The sequence below is a fragment of the Pseudonaja textilis genome, chromosome 2 (genome assembly GCF_049901715.1).
Source record: "Pseudonaja textilis isolate UNSWEBS1 chromosome 2, rPseTex1.2, whole genome shotgun sequence".
Lineage (NCBI taxonomy): Eukaryota > Metazoa > Chordata > Lepidosauria > Squamata > Elapidae > Pseudonaja > Pseudonaja textilis.
In genome coordinates, this window is record NC_141991.1 from 13,445,202 (window position 1) to 13,468,568 (window position 23,367).

At 46.6% G+C, this 23,367-nt stretch overlaps 2 protein-coding genes and 1 long non-coding RNA gene across 6 annotated transcripts in view; 1 reads left to right on the forward strand and 2 right to left on the reverse strand.

Annotated features, from left to right (window-relative positions):
- Positions 1-18,301, forward strand: part of EGFL8 (EGF like domain multiple 8) — a 31,791-nt gene extending 13,490 nt beyond the window's left edge. The window contains exons 5-9 of the mRNA XM_087928537.1: positions 2,047-2,142; positions 5,460-5,624; positions 12,984-13,060; positions 14,339-14,480; positions 17,144-18,301. Of these exons, the coding sequence (XP_087784663.1) occupies positions 2,047-2,142; positions 5,460-5,624; positions 12,984-13,060; positions 14,339-14,480; positions 17,144-17,193 (530 nt within the window). The 3' untranslated portion in view covers positions 17,194-18,301. The remainder of the gene's footprint in view (positions 1-2,046; positions 2,143-5,459; positions 5,625-12,983; positions 13,061-14,338; positions 14,481-17,143) is intronic.
- Positions 14,162-16,184, reverse strand: LOC148126744 (uncharacterized). The gene is made up of 2 exons (XR_015742524.1): positions 15,858-16,184; positions 14,162-14,558 (listed from the first exon to the last, which is right to left on the reverse strand). It is a non-coding gene; the product is annotated as an uncharacterized LOC148126744 (long non-coding RNA).
- A 1,754-nt stretch (positions 18,302-20,055) lies between the features above and the next one.
- Positions 20,056-23,367, reverse strand: part of AGPAT1 (1-acylglycerol-3-phosphate O-acyltransferase 1) — a 62,153-nt gene continuing 58,841 nt past the window's right edge. For all 4 annotated transcript variants that reach the window (XM_087928546.1, XM_087928547.1, XM_026721236.2 and 1 more), the window contains one exon: positions 20,056-22,078. In XM_087928546.1, the coding sequence (XP_087784672.1) occupies positions 21,936-22,078 (143 nt within the window). In that variant the 3' untranslated portion in view covers positions 20,056-21,935. The remainder of the gene's footprint in view (positions 22,079-23,367) is intronic.

The following is a 23,367-nucleotide window of genomic DNA, read 5'->3' on the forward strand; positions in this document are numbered from 1 at the left end:
GAGCCCCTAGCTAAGATTCTGTGCAGTTTGGAGAAACCCCCCCACACACAAAAAAAATCCTACTCCTGGCTGGCCCTGCCCACCCCACCCCGAGTCCCCAGGTGGCCCATTTTGGATGTCAGCTAAGTACCGCATGGAGGCTCGGGGAGGGTGTATAAACAGGCCTCCTGGAAGTTTGGAAAGGCCCAAAATGGGCCCGTTTTCGGCTTCCAGAAAGCCTCCAGAGCCCGGAGAGGCCTTTTTTCGCCCTCCTGGAGGCTCGAGGAAAGCCGCTGGAGGCCAGGAAGGACAAAAGCCAGCAACCTTCACCCAGCAACCTTCTCTCAAATTTTGGAAGCCCCACCCCTGGGTTGCGTTTAGAGCAGCTGATGGATTCAATGGGGCTCCGTGGTCCCCTTCCCACCCCATCGATGGAAGCTGGCCATGCAGGGGCCAGAGGAAATCTTTGCCAGTGTCGGTTGTTGCTCTGCAGGATCTGTTTTTATTTTGGGCTAGAGAATCTTGCCCCAACCGAATATTTGTATCTCAGGCTTGAACAAGTGGGGTCCTGGGTGCTCTCGGAGCACGCTTGTTTTTTCTTGCAGACGTTTCATTACCCAACTAGGTAACATTATCAGTGCTAGAGGAGAGCGGGTGAGCGTTTCCAGTGGCGGTGGTATTCAGCCGGTTCGCACCGGATCGGACGAACCGGAAGCAAGGAATTGGTGTGGGTCGACGAACCAGTACTATGTTCTGGCTGGCTACATCCCCAACCCGGTCGCCTGGTTGCCACTGGCTTGCTTCCCCGGCCCGCCCGATGCTCGCTCACCCCCGCCCACCTGACGCTCGCCCCTTAAAGTATTTCTTTCTTTTTTTCCCCTCTCCCGACAATCAGCTGTTCGTACGATCAGCTGTGCCGGGATTCCCCTTGCTGAGGCCCAGGAAGGCAAAATATGGCTCAGGTCCCACCACCCTCCATTTTTTGCCTTCCTGAGCCCCCAGAGGAGCCTTCTGGGAGCAAAAACACCCCCCCGATGGCTCCTCTGAGGCCTACAAGGCCCCCAAAACAGGTGGGGGAGGGGTGGCTGCCAAAAAAAAAAAAGCCATGCCCACCCAGTCACATGCCCACATCCACCAAGCCACACTCCACCAAGCCATGCCCACAAAATTGAATCTCACCACTGATTGGTTCCTTGATTAGGCTCAGCAACGGAAATTTCGGGCTCCATTTTGGTCTTAAGTTGTGGGCTATCTGTATTTCAGCCCGGTCAACTAATTTTTCTTTTTTTAAAAAAAAAAGGGGGGGGGGGAATTCTCCAAATAAAACTTAGAATAACTTTTTTTTTTTTGAAAACAGTTTTATTGATTTTAACAACAAACAAAAACACATAAAACATAAAAACATCATCCTTTCCTTCATGAGTTTACAGACAGTGTGTCAGTCGGTTTACCACTTTTTTTTGTGCATCCATTTCATAGTCTCCATTGTAGTTATATTACATAATAGCTCATATTATCAATCAACAATTATATAGCCTGATATCATTATTAAACAATCATTTGACTATAATTTTATTAGTTCATACTTTGACGAGATAACTATAGTTTATTTAATTTATTTTATAGCAAATCATAAAGTCAGACCAAGTCTATCTTAATAAAATTTTATAAAGGTAGTATCAAAGAAAAAAAAAGAAATATGTATTCATTGCTTCCAAAGGTTCTAAATATTCTATTATTATATTTTATTATCTAGCCATTGATAGAAAAGGTCCCAAACTTCATAGAATTGTTTGTCTTCTTGTTCTCAAACTTAGAATAACTTCGTTGTCACTTTGACTGTACCCAAAATCGGCATACGTTAAAATGAAATGACATGGCATACAACTCTCAAAGGATCTCCGCCTCTAATAACCTTTGTAAATATGACAAAACAATCAAACAAACAAATACAAAAGTATGCATGTACCCGCAGAGCTAGGAACACAAAGCAAGCTCTCTTGGGATTAATGAACAGGCTTGGTGCGTTACTTGTGTGAGCCTTCCCCTCTCCTTTCTCCCCCCCAGCCGTTTGTCACAAGCCATGCCAGAATGGAGGCAGCTGCATTCAACCAAATAAGTGCCAGTGTCCGCCCGGCTGGGGTGGACGGTATTGCCAGATTGGTGAGTGGAAGGCCGGGGATTCACTTCCTGATCCTGCGTCTTCTTCTCTCTTTTGCTCAGATTTTCTGGGTCTCCTTCTTCTCATACCAGGCCGATAGGCGGGTTTCTCTTTTCAGGTGGGCCAAATCTGACAAGGGAGCAGTGGTTTTTTTTTTTTTTTTTTTAAGAGCGGGGTTCTAGTCCTTATGACTATTGAGGGCTCTGTAGAAAATGTATGTAGCTTGCCTTCAGAAGTTGTGGGAGCTTCATCACGGGAACCTTTCTGCCCTTTGTCAGAAATGGGGTAGGCCGGATCTCCTGCTTAAGGTGGGGTTGGACTAGATGACCTATGGGATCCCTTTCAACTCTGTTAATCTGTTAAAAAAAATACAACCAGTTGCATAGAAGGGATCAAATCGCTCTCACAAGATTATGGTCCTTAATGCAGTGCTTCCCCAACCAGGTTAAATTGGGTACAAGTGATTTTTCTTTTGAGCATTGACATACAAACACTTTACTCATCACAAGTTTTTCCTGCAATCAAACAGATATTATGGAGGGTTGCCCCCCGCCCTCAATCAATTAAACTTTTCCAGCCATGACTTGTGTGTGTTTATGGAGAGCTACAGGTAGTCCTCGACTTATGACCACAATTGAGCCGAAAATTTCCGCTGCTGTTCTGACCCAACCGGGATCCCAGAGAGCAAACACAGACAAAGGCAGCAGCCCCCACCTTTTAAAGTTTAATAATGAATTCTGTTCCTTTACAGATAAAAGGCTGCTTTCCACTAATTAGCTCCGGCAAGAAAGAGGCTTGCCAAATTGTTCATTAATGTTGCCAAAAACCCAGAGATAAGAACTAATTTACAAGATTCTCCAAACATGAACTAAGATGTCCACCAGTTGAGCTTCAGAGCTTCTTTGCTTTCTGCAAAGAACGCTTTTTCAAACCTGGCCTTTATCCTCTTGAGGGAGGGGCCATTACCTTGCAGCCTTACTCCCGAGTCGCCTGTGCTGCTGTAATTGTTCTTTCCTCTGAGTAATCCTTCGTACACGTGCACTTGGCACAGGCTCCTCGGGAACCTCCTCGTCACTGCTCCCAGCCCCCACAATCTCTGAAGGCAGCAGTCCACTCCCTGATGGTCCTGGCCCCTCATCAGAGTCCTCACTCTCCTCAGCCATCTGCACCTACTGCCGGCTAACCACAACAGCTGCTAAGCAAGATAGTTTGTGAGTTTGCCGCGTTTTTACAACGGTTCCCACTGCGGTTGTTCAGTTAGTAACACGGTTGTGAAGTGAATCTGGCTTCTTCGTTGATGTTGCTTGTTGGAAGGTTGCAAAAGGGGATCACCTGACTTTAGGACACAGCAACCGTCATAAATATGAGTCAATTGCCAAGTGTCCAATTTTTGCTCTTGGGGGACGCTGCTACGGTCCTAACTGTCAGAAACTGTTTCAGTCACTTTTTTTTTTCCCAGGGCCATTGTCACTTCGAGTGGTCACTAAACGAATGGTTGTAAGTCAAGGACTACCTGTAACAAGAGTTTAAAAAAAACAGTACAGCAGTGAAAAACCAGGGCATTCTAGGGATGAGGGTTATCTGGTGAATAGCCCTTTAATGGCCTAACCCAGGAGTGTCAAGCTCGATTTCATGGAGGGACGCCTCAGGGTTGTGTTCGGCCTTGGGGGCCGGGTGGGCGTGGCCAGGGTGGGCATGGCCAACTCGACGTCACTTGTCGTCAGGGGCGCCTGTGGAGGCCCGAGCGCCCTGCCTGCTAAAACGGAGCTCGGGAGGCTGCGACCAGGGGTGGACTGCTGGGGGTTCGCAAGGGGTTCGGGAGAGATTCTGTGTGGATTCAGAGAACCCCCAAATCCCACTCCTGGCTGGCCCCGCCCAGCCCACCTCGCCCCTCCCAGGAGTCCCCACACAACCCATTTTGGATGCAGGTAAGTGCAGGGTGCGGAACAGAGGCTCAGGGAGGGCAAAAAACGGGCCTCCTGGAAGTTCAGGAAGGCCAGGAATGGGCCTGTTTCTGACTTCCAGAACAGTGGCCACCAATCAGTAGGCCAGGGACCACTGGTGGTCTGTGAGAAAATTTTGGTGGTCCGCAGAGAAATGTCACCCCCCTCCCCAAAGCAATTAATCCAGGCTGTGTGGGAATATAAGGCTGCATCGCCCACAGGGCCCATGGGAACGCAAGGCTTGCATCGTTTGCATTGCGAAGAACATGAGGTAGTGAGGGGAGGGAGGACAGGGTGGAGGGGGGAACTTGCCTCACTTGCCCCACACGCCTCACTTGGCCATCGGGCTCCTTCTTTCCACTTCATTCTTCTGCTTTTGGCTGCATGCAAGGAAAGCAGCAAAAGTCTTTCTTTCTCCCCTCCAAACTCCACCAGAAATGAGTCTTTGGGACCCTGCAAGGCATCCTACTCCAAGAGGCTACGCCGGCGTGACAAGTCTCACAAAGACTCATTTCTGGCAGAGTTTGGGGGAGAGAAAGGAAGACTCTGTTGCTTCTGCTGCTTTCCTTGCATGAAGCCAAAAGTCTCTCTCTCTCTCTCTCTCTCTGTCCCCACCCCCACCGAGAACGGAACTGGAGACGGTATCCTGCGATCCCAAATAAAGAATGATCGACCGGTAGAAAAATGGGGTGGGGAAATATTCCTTCAGACTTTTGGGGGGATTTTCCCAGGGTCTCTGGTCCACGAGACTTAAAATTATGAGTTTGGTGGTCCCTGAGATCCAAAAGGTTGACAACTCCTGTTCCAGGGAGCCTCCAGAGCTTGGGGAGGCAGTTTTCGCCCTCCTGGGGGCTCGAGGAAAGCCTCCAGAGCCAAGGGAGGACAAAAACGGCCCCCTGGCCGTGGTGCAGGAGGCCAAATAGGCCACGCCCACCATAGCCATGCCCACCCAGCAACAGGGCAGAGAACCCTTTGCTAAAAGTTTTGAAGCTTACCCCTGGCTGCGACGGCCTCCTGCAACCCGCTACCTCTAACCCTCTTGAGCTCCAATTTTGCTGGTAGAGGGTTGCAGGAGACCATGGCAGCTTCCTGAGCTCTGTTTTCTTTGGTAAAGGCACCGTGGGCCGGTCTTTTGCTGTTTTCATGGCAGCCCTGTGGGCCAGATCTAACAACCCCACGGGCCAGATTTGGCCTGCGAGCCTTGAGTTTGATACCCCTGCCCTAGCCAAATACAATGGTTACCATTCTTAGTCAGGGTGATGCGTGTATCGGGATGAATATTGTCCCAGAGGCAAAGATTTGGCCAAGATGAGGATATCCCAGTTAAAACTCACCATTCTGATCCCTCTTCCATTTGTGTTTCCGGGTTTGTTTAGATGTGGACGAGTGCGCCACAACGGTTGCTCACTGCGCACATGACTGTCTCAACACCGCCGGCAGCTACAAGTGTCAGTGTCGGGCTGGGTACGCCCTTGAGTCAGATGGCAAGAGCTGTCGCCTGCTTCCCACCGGCCAGGCCGTCCCTCTGCTCGGCACCAAAGGTGGGTGTTACGATAACCGAGAGCTTGCAGTGTGAAAAGGCTGGGTGTAAAAGAAACAATGGATGGAAACTGGTGAAGGAAAGAACCAACCTAGAACTAAGGAGAAATTTCCTGACAGTGAGAACAATTAATCAGTGGAACGGCTTGCCTCTAGAGGTTGTGGATGCTCCAACAATGGAAATTTTTATTATAGTTATTATATAATACACCTGGAAGGGACCGTGGAGGTCTTCTAATCCAGCCCCCTGCTCAAGCTGGAGACCCTATACCAGTGGTGGCTAACCTTTTAGGCTCCTGTGCCAAAATTTGCGCGCACGCCAGCGCGCAGGGACTCACATGCCAGCACCCAGAATGCAATGAGTCCCCCTCCCCACACCCCCGCTGCATGTACGTGCAATCCCCACCCCGTTACCTGCACTGCGCCTCACAGCTGGTTTTTCGGCCTCCCAGAGGCTTGGAAAAAGCCTCTGGAAGGCTTTTCAGGCCGAATTATAGGCCCATTTCATCACTTCCGGTATGACAGGAAGTGACAAAATGGGCCTATAATTCATCCTGAAAAGCCTTCCAGAGGTTTTTCCAAGCCTCTGGGAGGCTGAAAAGGCCTCAAACCAACCAAAAAAAAAATCACCTGTGAGGTGCATGCCAGGTCAGTGAGGTAAGTTTGCCTGCAGCTTGCGTGCTAGCACAAATGGTTCTGTGTGCCACTTGTGGCACGCGTGCCATAGGTTCGCCATCATGGCTCTATACCATTTCAGGCAAGTGGCTGTGCAAGTCTTTTCTTAAAAACCTCCGGTATTCAAGCCCCCAGAACTTCTGAAGGCAAAGCTGTTCCACTGGTTAATTGTCCTCCCTGTTAGGAAGTTTCTCCTTCATTCCAGGTTGCTTCTCTCTCCTTCACTAGTTTCCATCCATTGTTTCTTGTCCTGACCCTCTGGTGCTTTGGAAAATAAGTTGACCCCCCCTCTTCTTTGTGGCAGCCCCTCAAATGCTGGAATACTGTTATTATGTCCGTTGGTCCATCCCCCAAGTCCTTCTTTTTTCTAGACTAGCCAAATCCTCCAACTGTTCTTCATATGTTTTTGTCTCCAGGCCCTTGATTACCTCAGTTGCTCTTCTCTGCACTTTTCGCAAAGTCTCAACATCTTTTTTGTAATATGATGTAATGTGTAATGTGAATTATAGGCCCGTTCCATCACTTCCGGTATGACAGGAAGTGACAAAACGGGCCTATAATTCGTCCTGAAAAGCCTTCCAGAGGCTTTTTCTAAGCCTCTGGGAGGCCGAAAAAGGCCTCAAACCAACAAAAAAACCCAGCAGTACTCCAGTATTTTAAGAAGAGATCGGAAGTGGTGTAGGGTCTCCTGCTTGAGCAGGGGGGTTGGACTAGAACAGTGGTCACCCACAGGTGGTCCAGGAGAAAATTTTGCTAGTCCGCAGAGAAATGTCACCCCCAGAGCACCCCCCAAAGCAATTAATCCAGGCTGCGTGGGAACACAAGGCTGTGCTGCCCACATGGCCCGCGGGAACCCTCCCCGCCCATTCACTCCTTACCTGACAAATTTGCCTGCTAAGTTGCTATTTTTCCTTTTTCTTTTTCCCCCAACCATCAGCTGTTCTCTGTTCTGGGAGATTTAGATTAGCTAGAAAGCAGGAAATCATTGGATTTCTTGCTTTCTGGTTAATCTTTAGTCTCCCTTAGGACTGAAGCTTCTATTATTCAGGGCAGACTCAGGTAGCCGATGGCAGAGAAACAGATTTCTCAGTGAATCTGTGATTCTGTGAGCAACTCAATCTGCCTGCCTGCTTTGTCTGATTTTGGGTAAAAGTTGCTCTTTTTTATATTAAAAAAATTCCATATTTACATACATGGTGTATTGTGAGTTAATTTTGTGAGTTTGCTTGCTAGAAAATTTATGAGTTTGCTGGCAAGTAAATTTTATGTGACAGACTCAGCTAGCTGATGGCAGAAAGATAGATCTCTGAATGAATCTGTGGTTCTGTGAGAAACTCAATCTGCCTGCCTGCTTTGCCTGATTTTGGGTCAAAGTTGCTCTTTTTTAATAAAAAATATATATCAATATTTACATAAATATTTATAATATTTACATACAAGCCATGCCCAGCAAGTCACATGACCACCAAGGCACACCCACAAATTAGGCCAAGAACCAGTTAAGAATTTTGAATCCCACCCCTGCCTTTGTGTGTTTGGGTGTGTGTGTGTGAGAGAGAGAGAGAGGGAGAAGGAGAGGGTGAGGGAGAGAAATTAGATCTCTCTCTCTTTCTCTCTCTTTCTCCCTCTTTCTCTCTCTCCCTCTCTCTCTTTCTCTCTCTCTCTCTCCTTCTCTCCCACCAACATCAGCAAGCCACCGTCAGTCAGAATTCATATTAGTGGTCCCTAGGATTTAAAATTATGAGTTTGATGATCCCTGAAGTCCAAAAGTTTGGCGACCCCTGCACTCGAAAACCCAGTCGGTCCCTTCCAACTGTTATTCGGTTATTCTGTTGACCTTGGGGATGCATTTTGACGTCCCTTTTCTGCATGGCTTAAGAGTTAGTGAAGCCCTGAAGCTCCTGACAGTGGCCTGGCGGTGTCTGTTTCATCTTTCTGCCAACTTTCACATCCTCATCTCACGGCAGAGCAGAGCCTCACCCAACAGCTGGGGCCTTCCTTTGAACTCAGCAAGAGGAAGTAGAATCAGAGTAGAGCTGGAAGGGACCTTGGAGATCTTCAGGCCCAAGCAGGAAACCCTATACCACGTCCAATCACTTCTTAAAATCCTCCAGTGATGATGAAGCAGCCACAACTTCTGAAAGCAAAGTTGTTCCACTGGTTAATTGTCCTCCCTGTTAGGACGTTTCTCCTGAATTCCAGGTTGCTTCTCTCCTTGATTAGTTTCCATCCATAGTTTCTTCTCCTGCCCCTCTGGTGCTTTGGAGAATAGATTGTCCCCTCCTCTTTGTGGCAGTCCCTCAAATGTTGGAACACTGCTATCATGTCCCTCCTATGGAAAGGAAAGGAAAGAAGGACATACAACTAAGGCAGAATATCAGCAGATAGCCAGAATCTGCCAAGACGAAGCCAGGGGAGCAAAGGCTCAGAACGAACAAAGACTTGCAACTAAAGTCAAAGATAAAAAAAAAAAAGTTTCTTCCGACATATAAATAGCAAGAAAAAAATCAAGGAAACAGTTGGTCCACTAAAGAGAGAATATGGCAAAGAAGTAACAGCCAACAGAGAGAAAGCAGAACTGCTTAACTCATTCTTTGCATCTGTCTTCACACAAAAAGAAACTATAGCTCAACCCACCAAAAACATAACTGTAAGAGACAGACCAGAAATGAAAGTTAAAATAAGCAACAATAACAAAAAAATAGTAAGAGAACACCCGTCTGGTCTTGATTAAAACAAATCACTGGGGCCTGATGGATTACATCTCAGAGTTTTAAAGGAGCTGGCAGAGGTTATCTCAGAACCACTGCACCATATCTTTCAAAAATCCTGGAGCACCGGGGAACTACCAGAGGACTGGAAAAGAGCAGATGTGGTTCCCATCTTCAAAAAAGGAAAAAAAACAGACCCAGGAAATTATACAGCAATAAGCCTAACATCAATACCCAGGAAGATACTGGAAAAGATAATAAAAAACCAGATCTGCCAACATCTAGAAACAAGTAAAGTAATAACTAGCAGTCAGCATGGGTTTGTTAAGAACAGATCATGCCAAACCAATCCTTATTTCATTCTTCAACATAGTGACTAAATTAGTAGACCAGCAGACACAGTATATTTAAATTTCAGCAAGGCATTCGACAAAGTAGACCACAACCCACTTCTTCGTAAGCTAGAAAAAAATGGAATAGATAGCACCACCACAAGATGGACTCACAACTGGCTGACAAACCGACTCAACGAGTAGTCCTTAATAGGCCTAAGTCTACATGGAGGGAAGTAAGCAGTGGAGTGCCACAAGGTTCCATCTTAGGCCCAGTACTCTTCAATATCTTCATGAATGACTTAGATGAGGGAATAGAAGGGGAACTTACCAAATTTGCAGATGATACGAAGCTGGCAGGAATAGCTAACACCCAAAAAGATAGGCTCGAGATCCAGATGGAATTTGACAGACTAGAACACTGGGCCATATCTAACAAAATGTAATTCAATGTAGAGAAAAGTAAAGTCCTACACCTAGGCAAGAAAAACCAAAAGTACACATATAGACTGGGTGAAACCAGGCTCAGTAGCAGTAACTGTGAGAGGGATCTTGGAGTCTTAGTGGACAATCAACTAAATATGAGTGAGCAGTGTGCAGCCACTACCAAAAAAGCTAATGCAATTCTAAGTTGTATTAAGAGAGGGATACAATCAAGATCAAGGGAAGTACTAATACCCCTCTATAAAGCCTTAGTAAGACCACACACCCAGAGTACTGCATCCAGTTTTGTTCACCACATTATAAAAAAGATGTTGAGACTCTAGCAAAAGTACAGAGAAGAGCAACCAGGATGATTAGGGGACTGGAGGCTAAAACATATGAAGAACGGTTACAGGAACTGGGCATGGATAGTCTAGTGAAGAGAAGGACCAGGGGAGACATGATAGCAGTCTTCCAATATTTGAGGGGCTGCCACAGAGAGGAAGGGGTCAAGCTGTTTTCCAAAGCACCCGAAGGCCAGACAAGGAATAATGGATGGAAACTGAACAAGGAGAGATTCAACCTGGAAATAAGGATAAACTTTCTGACAGGGAGAACAATCAACCAAAGGAACAGCTTTGCCTTCAGAAGTTGTGGGAGTTTCATCACTTGAGACTTTCAAGAAGAGTTTGGACTGCTATCTGTCAGAAATGGTGTAGGATCTCCTGCTTTGGGGGAGGCGGGGTTGCACTAGATGACTACAAGGTCCCTTTCCAACTCGGTTAATCTGTAAATCTGTAGTTATGACAGCCCAGTCTGCATCTGCTGCTTCTGCTTTGGTTGGGCTGAGGTGCAGATCACGAGGGCCGAAACGCAGCGGGAAGGTGAAGCATCCAGTTTCACAACTTCTCTCTGTGCAAGAGGAAATGCTCTTCGCCAGAAACAAGGTTGCGGGTTTCTCACTACAGCTGGAGAGTGTTCGGCTTGTGCAATTTGCAACTCCTCCATAAATAAGGTTGACCGGGTGTTAAGCGTTGCACTTGATGAGCCTCTTTCCTTTTGGGGGGAAACAAGTTTCTAGCCCCTAAGACTTCACAAAATTTTTGAAAATGTCTACATACGTCATCGTTTGTTAAGTCTGTTTCTAGTCTCCTTCTCCATCCGGGGAACCTTTGATTCTCAGAAGGAAGTGAAGGTGCTGTCTTGGGCATAAAAAAATGAGATAGGAATCAAACTGCTTGACCAAAAAAAAATCAAAGCAATTTTACTAGATATATTTGCAAGAAAATGGAGCGTCCTAGATCAGCGAAACTGACATTTAATAAGACACGCATGGGATTACATGACAGCAGGGGTGTCGAACTTGGTTTCATTGAGGGCCACATCAGGATTGTGTTTGACCTCCAGGGCCATAGCCAGGATGGGCATGGCCAGCTCAATGTCACTTGTGTTGGGTGCACCTGTGGTGGCGCAAGCACTCTACCAGCGAAAACGGGTTCCCGAGCTCCGTTTTTGGCTGCAACGGCCTCCTGCAAAGCTCCGTTTTTGCTGGCAGAGGCACAGTGGGCCAGTCCTTTGCTGTTTCCACGGTGGCCCCACAGGCCAGATCTAAGCATCTCATGGGCCAGATCAGATCTCTGGGCCTTGAATTTGACACCCCTGCACTACAGGCTCCCACAGGTTAAGATTTGTCAACCATCCACAGATAAAAAGGACCACCTACAGGCAGGGGTGGGATTCACATTTTTTAACAACCAGTTCTGTAGGTGTGGCTTAGTTGGTGGGCATGGCTTTTTGCTCATGTGACTGGGTGGACATGGCTTGGGGTGGTCATGTTATTGGTTGGATATGGCCAACTCAATATCATCGAGGCACGCATCTCCTTGCCTGGCCTCGGGATGCTGCGTCGTAAGTGTGAAAAACGGTCATAAGTCTTTTTTTTCAGTGGCATTGTAACTTTGAATGGTCACTTTACACAAGCAAAGTACCAGCAAAGGAGGGGACAAAAACTCCAGAGACATTCCAGAGACAGGAAGTCTAGTCCTGCCAAGAATGTAATAAGGGTTAACGGAGAGGCAGTTTCTGTAAGCAACACCAGAATGTTTCCTTCCTGCCTTCCTTACAGGATTAGGCCAGTAATTTCTTCTAACAACCATTTCTCCGAACTGCTTAGTGTGTTAACAACCGGTTCTAGAGAATAGGTGCGAACTGGTAGAATCCCACCCCTGCCTACAGGTCAGTGGTGGGTTTCAAAATTATTTTACTACTGTGGGTGTGGCTTGGTGTGTGTGGCAGGGGAATATTTACCAATAGTCAAATATTCCGCTACTGGTTCTCCACAACTTGTCAGAACCTACTGAATACCACCTCTGGTACAGGTACTTACCGTTAACTCATAAAATATTTTTGTTTTTTTTAAAAAAAATTGCCACAGAAAGGGAGGTGGGAGCAGTGCGGCATCTTGGAAATTGAAAGTGCATTCCATAAATAGTTTTCAAAGATAGTAACTAGGTGACTGAAGTTTCTGCCGCACAAAATTCTACCTGGAGAGTAAAATTGATGACTCTCAGCTATGGATGTTTTCCATTGGCAAATATGAATTATGATACACCCAGGGGGGTGGGGGAAAACTAGGGTCAAGGGTGACAATGAATGATGTGTCTCAGAGTCTGCTTACACCCAGGCAGTGCCAGACTTGTTAACTCCCAATAAAGCCTTTTGAAGTTTTGGAAGTTTGGCTCGAGACTCATGATTTAATTGGGGTAACTGCCAGAATCCTAACACTTTGGTTTGTTTAGTGACCATTCAAAGTTACAATGGCACTGAATCAGTGACTTATGGCCATTTTTCACAGTTATGACCTTAGCAGCATCGCCATGATTAGGTGATCAAAATTCAGGTGCTTGGTAACTGCTTCATACTTACGACCATTGCTCTGTCCCGAGGTCAAGCGAACACCTTTTGCAGTTTTCTGATCAGCAAAGTCCATGGGGAAGTCCAATTCACTTAACAACCAGATTGCTTAGCTTTATCAACTGCCATGATTCGCTTAACGATGGTGGGCAAAAAAGGTTGTAAAATGGGGCCATACGCACTTAAACAAACGTCTCGCTTAACAACAGAAATCTGGGGGCTTGGTTGTAATCGTACCTTGAGGTCTGCCTGTTACCCATTTGGGTACAGCTCCCCCACTCACATTTTCTTCCTTTTTCTCCTGCAGTGCAAACTTTAGGGATTCAGGAGACAATTCCCAATGAGATCCAGGAGCTTCAAGCAAAAGTGGAACAGCTGGAAGAGGTGAGGCTCAGCTCTCTTGAAAGATACCACTCTAGAAGCAAGATTCTAGTCCACGTGTGTCAAACTCATCATGTCACGTTGCCCTCGTGTGAAATTTTGCGACCTTTCCCCCCCCCTTCGTGGAGCTGGGGTGAGCGTGGCCTGTGTGGCACATCCGGCCCACAGGCCACCCGTTTGATACCCCTGTTCTAGTCTCTCTTATTCATTCTTTTCTTTGTTAAATGTATGCGCCGTCCATCTCCCTATCCAAAGTGACTCTGAGGGACTTGGAAGCAGTCCCCGCCATTTCTCTTTTACTGCGGTGAAGGGGTTGGGGCCAGGGGTGGAATTCAAAAATCCCAGCAACCGTTTCGCTTGCCCAGTGGCTGGGTGGGTGTGGCCAAGTTGGGCGTGGTCTACCAGAACTTCCGGGAGGGCCAATTTTTGCCTCCCCCAGAGTCCAGAGGCTTCCCTCAGGCCTCTGGGAAGGCAAATGGCTTCCCCCAGGCTCTGGAGGCCCTCCAGAATCCAGAAACAGGCCCATTTCTGGACTTTGGGTCCTTCCGGAAGGTCTGTTTTTCCCCCTTCCCAGAGCCTCCGTGCGAATCCTGAACTTACCTGCAGCGAAAATGGGCTGCGTGGAGACTCCAGGGAGGGGAGGGGTGGGCAAGACCAGTCAGTCGGTTCAAATACCATTTCATCGAACCAGATGCAAATTTAACATCCGGTTCGCCTGACCCGGTCCGACCCAGTAGAATCTCACCCCTGGTTGGGAGCTAGAAGTAGGAAGATGCAGGGGTGTGAAAGTATGGCCCCTGTAGGACTTGTGGACTTCAACTCCCAGAATTCCTGAGCCAGCATGGGGCCACAGAGGCCCATCTCTGTTCTAGACCCACCCTAAGCCACAGCAGCTTTCTAAATCCATACTCACCGTGTTCTCAAGTACCTTTTCCATAACTGTTGCAGGTGTGTGGGGTGGGGGAAATCAAGAGGAACAATTCAAAGGCCACCTGGAGCTTCTCCAGCCCAGAGAGCACCTGATTTTTTATTTTTTTTAAAAAAAACAAACACAATTCTTGCATTTATTTCATAGATAAATATCTACAGACGCACACAAAAGGGTTCTCAATTAAATGACAGGAGTCCAGTCTCCCCAGGCAAACAGGGCTCTAGCTTTCTTACTTTTATTTTTGGTTAAAATGGGTCTGAAAATCGGTGGTTGCTCCACGGGGAAAGGAGACAAAGTGGGAAGCGAAGAAGGTTCTTAATCAGCGATTCGGGCCCCTCCCTTTTCCTCAGCGCCTGGAGCATGCCATCTCTATCTTGCCAACCTCCGTGGAGCCCACCCAGATCAAGGAGATGTGGAATCGCCTCCGTTACTTGGACCACGTGGAATCCCTCAGTGAGCAGCTCCTTTTTCTTGAAGAGAAACTGGGAGATTGTGAGTATCGGAATGTCCTACCTGTCAGGACTCCAACAAATCCATCCCCATTCAAATCATAAGTCTCTAGCCGCATCTCTGAGAGTAAAACAAAAAACAAAATTATTAGAAATGGCCATGTTGGCACTAGCTAGGTGCAGCTGGACACTAAAATACATCTTTCATTTCCCCCTTGACTCTGGTCTTCCCCCACACACCCCCTGGATGTATATTCTCTGTTGAGGTAATGGCAATACTTTCCAACAGAAGGAAACAGAGACTGTCTCACACTCTCCTCTGAGACTAAGGCTAAAACAACCCAGGTGTCTGGCTCCATCTTATGGCCGTTTGAGAAACCACACCCAACTACAGTTTTGCATTTTCTTAAAGATACAGTTTTAAAATGTCTATCCTGATTTATATATTTCTAACCCAAATACCTGTTAGGTGACTTATATTCCTAACATTCTCCAATGGGACACATCCATAACCAAGAGTCATCAATCATGCTCTCCAGTAATATTCTTGTACCCCAACAGCTTTGGGCTGCCAAGGTGATTATCTGAGGCATTTGCTTTCCCCCACTCCCTTTCTGCTGGCAACTAAAAGACCAAAGGAGTATTTTTTAATTGACACAACCCACAAATAGTTACAGACAGTCCTCGACTTACAATGGTTCGTTCAGTGACCGCTCAATGTTACAATGGCGCTGGAAAAAGGGGCCACCAGCCTTCGGATTTATCACCATTGCAGTGGCTACTTCACCAGAATTAGTTCACTTGGCAACCAACATGTATTGATAACAATAGCCATAGCACTTAGACTTACGTACCGCTTCACTGTGCTTTTACAGCCCTCTCTCAGCGGTTTACAGAGTCAGCCTACTGTCCCCAACAGTCTGGGTCCTTATTTTACTGACCTCAGAAGGATGGAAGGCTGATTCAACCTTGAGGCTGGTGAGATTCAAACTGCCAAATTGCAGTCAGCCGGCAGTCAGCCGAAATAGCCTGCAGTACTGCATTCTAACCACTGCGCCACCATGGCTCTATAATCTATATTGATCGTAGTCACATAAACGTCATTTATGGCGTCTCTGGCTGGTTTCTGACAAGCCAAGTAAATTGGGGGAAAACCCAATTCACTTAACGACTGGGTTATCTAATTTAACAACTGCAGTGATTCACTTAACAAATGTGTTAGTCGTAAAATCGGGCAAAACTCAAATTTCTCACATAATAACATAAATTTGGGGCTCAATTGTAATCCTAAATTGAGGACAATCTGCATTAGTTGCCTTGTAGCTTGGCAATTTTGTGAGAGAATCCAAGCCTTAAAAAACACACAGTCCCAAGTTCAGGGCCTTTCTACTTCCTGGTTTGGCTTTGTAGGGGAACTTACAATAATTCAGATGATGTTAGACAATGACTCTCATTGCTTGACCATTGGTCACAGGGCTAGCAATCCTAGGATAGATAGACTGTTGTAAGTCGAGGACCAGCTGAACTTCTATTACTAATAGAAGACTAAAAGTAAAGTATTACACTTAGGCAAGAAAAACCAAAAATACACAGTATAGACTGGGTGAAACCAGGCTCAAAAGCAGTAACTGTGAGAGGGATCTTGGAGTCTTAGTGGACAACCAGCTAAATATGAGCCAGCAGTGTGCAGCAGCAGCCAAGAAAGCTAATGCAATCCTAAATTGTATTAACAGAGGGATACAATCGAGATCAATACCACTCTATAAAGCCTTAGTAAGAACACACCCAGAGTATTGCATCCAGTTTTGTTCACCACATTATAAAAAAGATGTTGAGACTCTAGTAAAAGTACAGAGAAGAGCAACTAGGAGGATTAGGGGACTGGAGACTAAAACCTATGAAGAACAGTTACAGGAACTGGGCATGGCTAGTCTTGTGAAGAGAAGGACCAGGGGATACAGGATAGCAGTCTTCCAATATTTGAGGGGATGCCACAGAGAGGAAGGGGACAAGCTATTTTCTAAAGCACCCAAAAGCCAGACAAGGAATAATGGATGGAAACTGAACAAGGAGATTCAACCTGGAAATAAGGAGAAACTTTCTGACAGTGAGAACGATCAACCAATGGAACAGCTTTGCCTTCAGAAGTTGTGGGAGCTTCATCACTGGAGGCTTTCAAGAGACTGGACTGCCATCTCAGTAATGGTGTAGGGTTTTCTGCTTGGGTGGCAGGGTTGGACTAGATGACCTACAAGGTCCCTTCCAACTCTGGTATTCTGTTCTGTTAAATCTGTCCTACCCAATTGCTCACTTCACCTTAGATCAGAGGTCTCCAAACTTGGCAACTTCTAAGACTTGTGGACTTCCAACTCCCAGAATTCTGCAACCAGCAGAAAAGTTGCCAAGTTTGGAGACCCCTGCCTTAGATGAAGGCAAACATTTCACCTGCTAGTGAAATTCATTCTGGTTCATCAAAACATGAGCTGTCTTTCAGAAAACACTGCTTTTGAGTGGCTTTATTAAACATTTGCATTTGGAGTCATTTCACTACAGTTGATGTTGTGTTGATGTTAGCTCTGGTGCAGGCAACGGCTCCGGGCGTACATCAAATCCCTCTCCAAAGTAAAGCTTGGTTTGATTTCATTTCTAGGCTAATATTTTCCAATTCCCAGGCCTCATTGTTTCCTTTGGTGTCCTTACTCACAGGTGCCTGTCAAAATGATAAAAATGGCTTCGGCTACGACCTCACCCGGTGATGCCCGAATCTTGGACTCAAACTGGATCAGCAGAGAAACCAGCCTTTTTTTTCCCTTCTAACTCCACGCTGGCGGTTCTTGTCCTTAGAAGCTCCAATTAATTCCCTTTATTTATGCTAGCGGGCACGGCTTATTAATTGAAAACAAAACACAGCAGATTGCAACTCTGCTGGTTTAATTAAGAACAAAGGCTGCCTTCAAAATCCCACCAAAACTTCCAGATGCTCAACCCTAACAGCTCATGGCATCCATCCAGAGTTAAGCTTTTTTTTTTTATAGCTGCTTTAGCGGGATGAGAGAAACATTGTTTGAGAGACTTTTGGGGAGTTTAATCTCGTGATGGGGTGGGGAATTGGTGATTTGGTATATTCTGCAAGTTTGACCCCTTTGGTTCTGATGGAGCTGCAAAATTGATTAAAGGATCCAGGTTAAGCCAACAAGAGTTTTGATACCTCTTTTAATTTTCTCCCAATTGCATTTCCTTGCGGAAACGCACACATGCTATTCACGTGAGGCATCCATGCCTCTTTCCCATCTTTTTCAAATTCCTTTCTGGTGAGTTGTATAAACTGACTACGTTGCGCTAAGAGGCAATTCAGAGACCTCTGGCCTCCTCAGTGCCTTCCAGAAGGATGGGTGGGATTACAATTCACAAAAATCCCAGCCATCCTGCGGAAGATTACGCTAAAGGAATTGCTTGTGTGGCTACATTCCTTCTTTGGGTTTGAAAGGACTCCATTCTTACTAAGATCTATCTTTTATGCATATTTTTATTGGTTATTGAACACTGAATTTTAATCAGGAAGTTTCCCCGTTCCTGTTTTTCCCCAATCACACTAGAATTCATTGTTAGTAGTTTTTTAGACTTACTAAATCATTTGAGAGAGAGAGAGAGAAAGAGACCAAGAAGTCAATTTATGCCTATGAATTATGAAGGCAAACATCCTTTGAGTTGTGATGGGCTTGTTACCATGGTGGGCTATTTTTGTTCTATTTTAACATTGTTTTTAACTCTTTTAAACTGCCTAAAGCCAAGTGTGAGTGAGCAGCCATAAAAATGGAAATTAGAAATACAAGTAAATAAATAAATTTGCTGGATTTAACAAGATTGCATTATTCATGTTATTATTAACCATAGAATTGTTATTGCTGGGTTTGTTGAGAATTCTTGATGTTGTAGTCCTAGTATTTTAAATCACCAGATAAAGGTTATTTTAGATAGTGATTTGCAACTGTTCTCTTCAACTGTAAGCAATTGTCTACATTATTCTTCTCAAGATGTACCTTTTTGGTGTGCAAGACTTCAACTCCCATAATCCAATAGGATGTCTTGGCTAATGCTACTATAATTAGTCACATATAGCACATAAATAGCCTAAGAATAGAGGTTGTATTCACACAACAAACCACAAACCAGTTAACAAGCCACAATAGCTGCATTTATGTTACGGTATGTGTTAAGTCAAATCAAGCGCATAATGTGCTGGTTATGTTAAAAATCTAATGAAATTTACTTGATTTGGGCTTTTTCACGGTAGTTTGTAAACTATGAGTTATGATGTACTTAAGCAATTCCCAAATTTTCCAGAGTTAGCACAATTGTTAGAGTGCAATATTGCAGGCTAACTTTGCTGACTGCCAGACGTTTGATCCTGACTGCCTCAAAGTTGACTCAGCCTTCCATCCTTCCAAGGTCGATAAAATGAGGACCCAGATTGTTGAGGGCAATATGCTGACTGTAAACCGCTTAGTGAGGGCTGTAAAGCAATGTAAAGCGGTATATAAGTCTACATGTTATTGGTATCTTCTGAGGAACACCAACAAAACAGGACACTAAAATTACTAAATTTTTAAAAAATGTTGACTGAATCTTGTAGGATCATCAAATCTCAAGAGGTTTTAGTGTTCCAACCAAAATCTCTTGCAATTTTGGGTAGAAGACAGTCTTGTGAGATTTTGGACTCTTTTGTTCATCTTTTTTATTTTGGGGCCCACCCTGGGACCATTTGCAATGTCTTCATGGATGGTCCTGAGATCACAGATTTAGTTCTACCATCTTGAGCACAGGCTATACTGCTCCTGAATAAGAAGTTTTAAAAACAGCATTTCTTTCCACTTCAACAAAAGGCATCTAGCTGAAAAAGGTCACCTTCAATTAGGACAAAATCTCAGGAGGCACATTAGATCTGTTGAATCCAAATCAAGCTTTTCTTCAAAATAACTATGGTATTATTTGGAATATTCCAAGTTACGGCTTGACAAATGGCAAGTGCCTGTGTATCATCAGACCGCCCCAAGATTTAGCACAGCCAACCTTTGATTTATTGCAGTTTGCTGTTTGTTCCCAACACTGAATTAATTTTATTGTACTATATTGTGTCTTGACTATATAGATATAGTCCTCGACTTCCAACTGCAATTGAGCCTGCAATTACGGTCTTAAGTTGCGATGGTCATTAAGGAGGTTATCATGTGACCACACCCAATTTCTCTGTTCTTGACAATTATATCAACTGCAGCAGTCACAAAGCAAACACTGTGCTTGTTAAACAACACCATCGTTCACTAGGGAGGGGTTTTTTGTTTGTTTTTTGGGGGCAGAAACTGGAAGTACATGCCCGGTTTGAGGGGAAAGAAAAAACATTGCAAATAGAAGCCATGTGGACTTCAACCCTCCCCGAGTTGCCCTTGTGCTGGCTGAGGAATTCTGGGAGTTGAAGGTCATGGGACTTCAAGATATCAAGTTTGAGAAAGACCGCCTTAAAAGAGCTCCCGGAAGGACAGAAGCGATCGTGGAGATACATACGCACATACGCAGCCCTGCTACAAAGACTGAGGAAAAGGCACCACGTTTGTGTGGGGTGGGAGATGAACTTTTGAGGGTTTTTATTAAAAGCAGGAAGGTCTTGGGAACACGGACTGGATAACGTCTCTTCACTCCTCACACACCTCCCCAAGATCAAAACTCTCTTTTCTCCTTCCACCCCGCCCCCCACCCCCAAGAAGGGGCGTCTAGAAAGAGGAAAGAAAGCCCTCGGGGTCACCCACCATCCGGGGTGGGTGGGGGAGGAAAATCCAAGGCAGAAGAGAAGAAGTACATGGAATATTTCAAGGAACCCCAAGGCTTGCCACCCCCACGAATCGGTCTGGCCCTCCCTGAATCAGCACCCCCCGTACCTTTCAAACCCGCGTCCCGGAAGGGGCAACGGTTTCCCCTTCTTCCTGGTTTCCTCTCCTCCCCGAAAGACCCTGCCCCAAACACCCTCCCCAGTTGTTCTCCGGGATCTGCCAATGGCCCCCGCTTCCCTGTTATACTGGATATAGGCAGCAGCCACTGAACCCCTCCTCACCCTCGTGTTTCATTCCACCCCCAGTCCCGTAACAGGTCACACCCCTCCCTGCTTTTTTGCAACCCTTGGGGCCCCCGGCTTACGCTTAATTCGGCCTGGGGACAAGCCCTGCCTGCTCACCCTGCCCTTCTCCTCCCGCCCCCCCCTCAAGGCTTCCAGCGCTTTCCATTGGGGCTCCTTGAACCCACAGCTGCAGAGAGGCGACCGATGCCGGCTCTGCAACTTTTTCATCTGGCCGACTGGTCTGGCTCCCACCCTCGCCCTTGGGGAAGGGAGCTTAAAAGTATTCTCCCCAACACTGAAGGGTGCGGGCGGGGGTGGGTGGAAGAAAGGAAGGGTCCTTGCGGGCAGGGCTGACAAGAGACCGGAGACCCCCAAATCCTGCTCTCTCTCTCTCCGCTCGCTTTCCCACCCCCAAATCCATCCTTTGGCCTCCCTTTCTCCATCTTCCACCCCAAACCCACAAGCCCCTCTCCAGGGAAGACAATCCAAGCAATCTCACTCTGCTTTGAGTCTGCTAGCAGATCCCTTTGGCTCCCTTTTCACCCGTCGGGGTGTGTGTGTGTGGTGGAAGCGTCAAGAGAGAGACAGATCTCCTTTCCTCCCCTTCCCTGCCAGGCCCCCTGCCTGGATGGAAGCAGTCTGGTCCATGATGGGAGACGAATAAGGCTGAGCAGCCCAGGCCCTTTGCTATTGCATGTTCTGGTGGATTGGCCAGCATTTCCTTCCACCACCACCCCGGGGTGCGCTCCTTTCTCCTTCCCCAGGCGATGGCAGGTCCAGAGTTGTCACATACGGGAGAGGGAGGGCTCCGCTAGCAGCTGGGGCATCCCCACGGCAGGGCTCTGAGGCTGAAGTTCACCAAGATCTCCCTGGTCCTTGAAGCAAACCGGGGTAAACCTGGTCCATGGCACCCTCTGCAGGCTCAGTTGCTGTGGGGTTCGTGGTTCAGCCCGGGAAGGGGGGGGAAACTCCCCCGGAATGGGAAGCGCACTGGCCAAGTCCAAGAAACTGAAATGGAACAATCCACATGAACAAAACGGGGGGGAGCAAAGAGATGGAGGCAGGGAGCGGACTGTACCATCTGCTGGGGAGAGTCAGAGCTCTGACCCAGAAGTGAAGAGGGCAACAAGAGTGGCTCGACTTCCATTCCGCTCCTAGGTCCCCTTGCACACGTGGCCGAGTCCAGCCCCTTCCCCACCCGTTTCAAGCCCCACCCCCTTTCTTTGCCGCAAGGTGCTGAGCCCACCGCTCCTCTGCCGAAAACCGGATCCGATTCCTCTCCCCTCCCTCATCTTCAGGTTGACCGCCCGCGGGTGCCAGCTGCTCCCAGTCGCAGCCCGCCGTGCTCCTGGGTCAGACGTTTGGGGGGGAGGGAAGCGGTGGCGGAGGTCACTGCGGGGAACCCAGATCCGCAGAAAGCCCCTCAAAAGCAGCCAACATGGCTTGGCGCACTCGATCCGTCAGAGCCGGCACGTCGTCGGCTCTCAGCCCCTTCGTGGGCACGGAGGACAAGACCTGGACAATGCAGCGCCCTGCGTACGGAGAGAAAGAGGCAGCTTTTGAAAAGAAAAGAAAAAAAATAGCAAGACAACGAAAAGGCCCCATCAAAGGCTTCAGCAACTCTGGAAAGAGGCATATGCAGTCCAGGGAATGGGGAACGATTGGCCCCCTTAGGACGTGTGGACTTCAATTCCCAGAATTCCTCAGCCAGCCATGCTGGCGGTTAAAGTTCACAAGTCATAAAGGAGCCATCATTCCCCACCTCTTCGTGTAGTCCTTGACTTACAACCATCCATTCGAGGTTACAACGGCACTGAAAAAAAAAAAGCGCCCTTATGACCACTGCCTGCATCCTCATGGCCCCGTGATCAAAATTTGGACTCTTAGCACAACCGACTCATATTTATGACGGCTGCCCTGTCCTGGAGTCACATGATCCCCTTTGGCAGCCTTCTGAGAAACAGAGTCAATGAGGAAGCCAGATTCGCCTCACAACCGTGTTACTAACCTAACAGCTGCAGTCGTTCACTTAACAACTGTGGCAGAAAGGTTGTAGAATGGAGCAATGTTCACTTAACAACGGTCTCGCTTAGCAACAAGAAATTCTGTGGTTGTAAATCGAGGGCCACCGACCTCTTTTGAGGCTGGGCATCTCTTTCGACAGACTGGATTGTTAACTGCTGTTTCCATATTGTGTTTTTTTTTAAACTTGTCGCATTTGGATTGTTTTTATACATTTTCCTGGAATCCTTGAGAAGCGGCTAGATTAGAAAGGTCACATAAAATCCAAACAAATCTTTATATTTTAAAAACTTAAACCGAGTTGCCTTCTCTTTCTTGAGCAATTTTGAGCTGTGAGTCAAGGACTCCCCTATATAGCCGCCTCCATTACGCTTGTGGAATAGAAATGCAAATGTAACAAAGGGACCTTTCACCAGTTATGATGGACATGTGATATAAAGCACAGAAATATTGGAGCAGGATTCACATTCTAATACAGAAAATTCTTAAAGTGAACGTAAAGATAAAACCAGAAACTTTTCTTTTAGGTTTAATTGGAAAAGGCTTGGAATTTTTCCCTCCCGGACTTTGATGTTACCTACGTTGACTGTTTTACGCACAAAAAATGGAAGGACGTTTCGATCCCCACAATGAACAAATAACTGCAAAAGTTGAGGGATGGCTACATCTCTGCAAAGTTAGCAGAGACGGCTAAATTGACTGTTAGGATCAAAGAAAAATATACAAATACTTTTATTTCTACTTGGAAACCGCTTCTGGACTTTGTGTTTGAGGTGGGGGGGGGGAAGAAACCTTGATT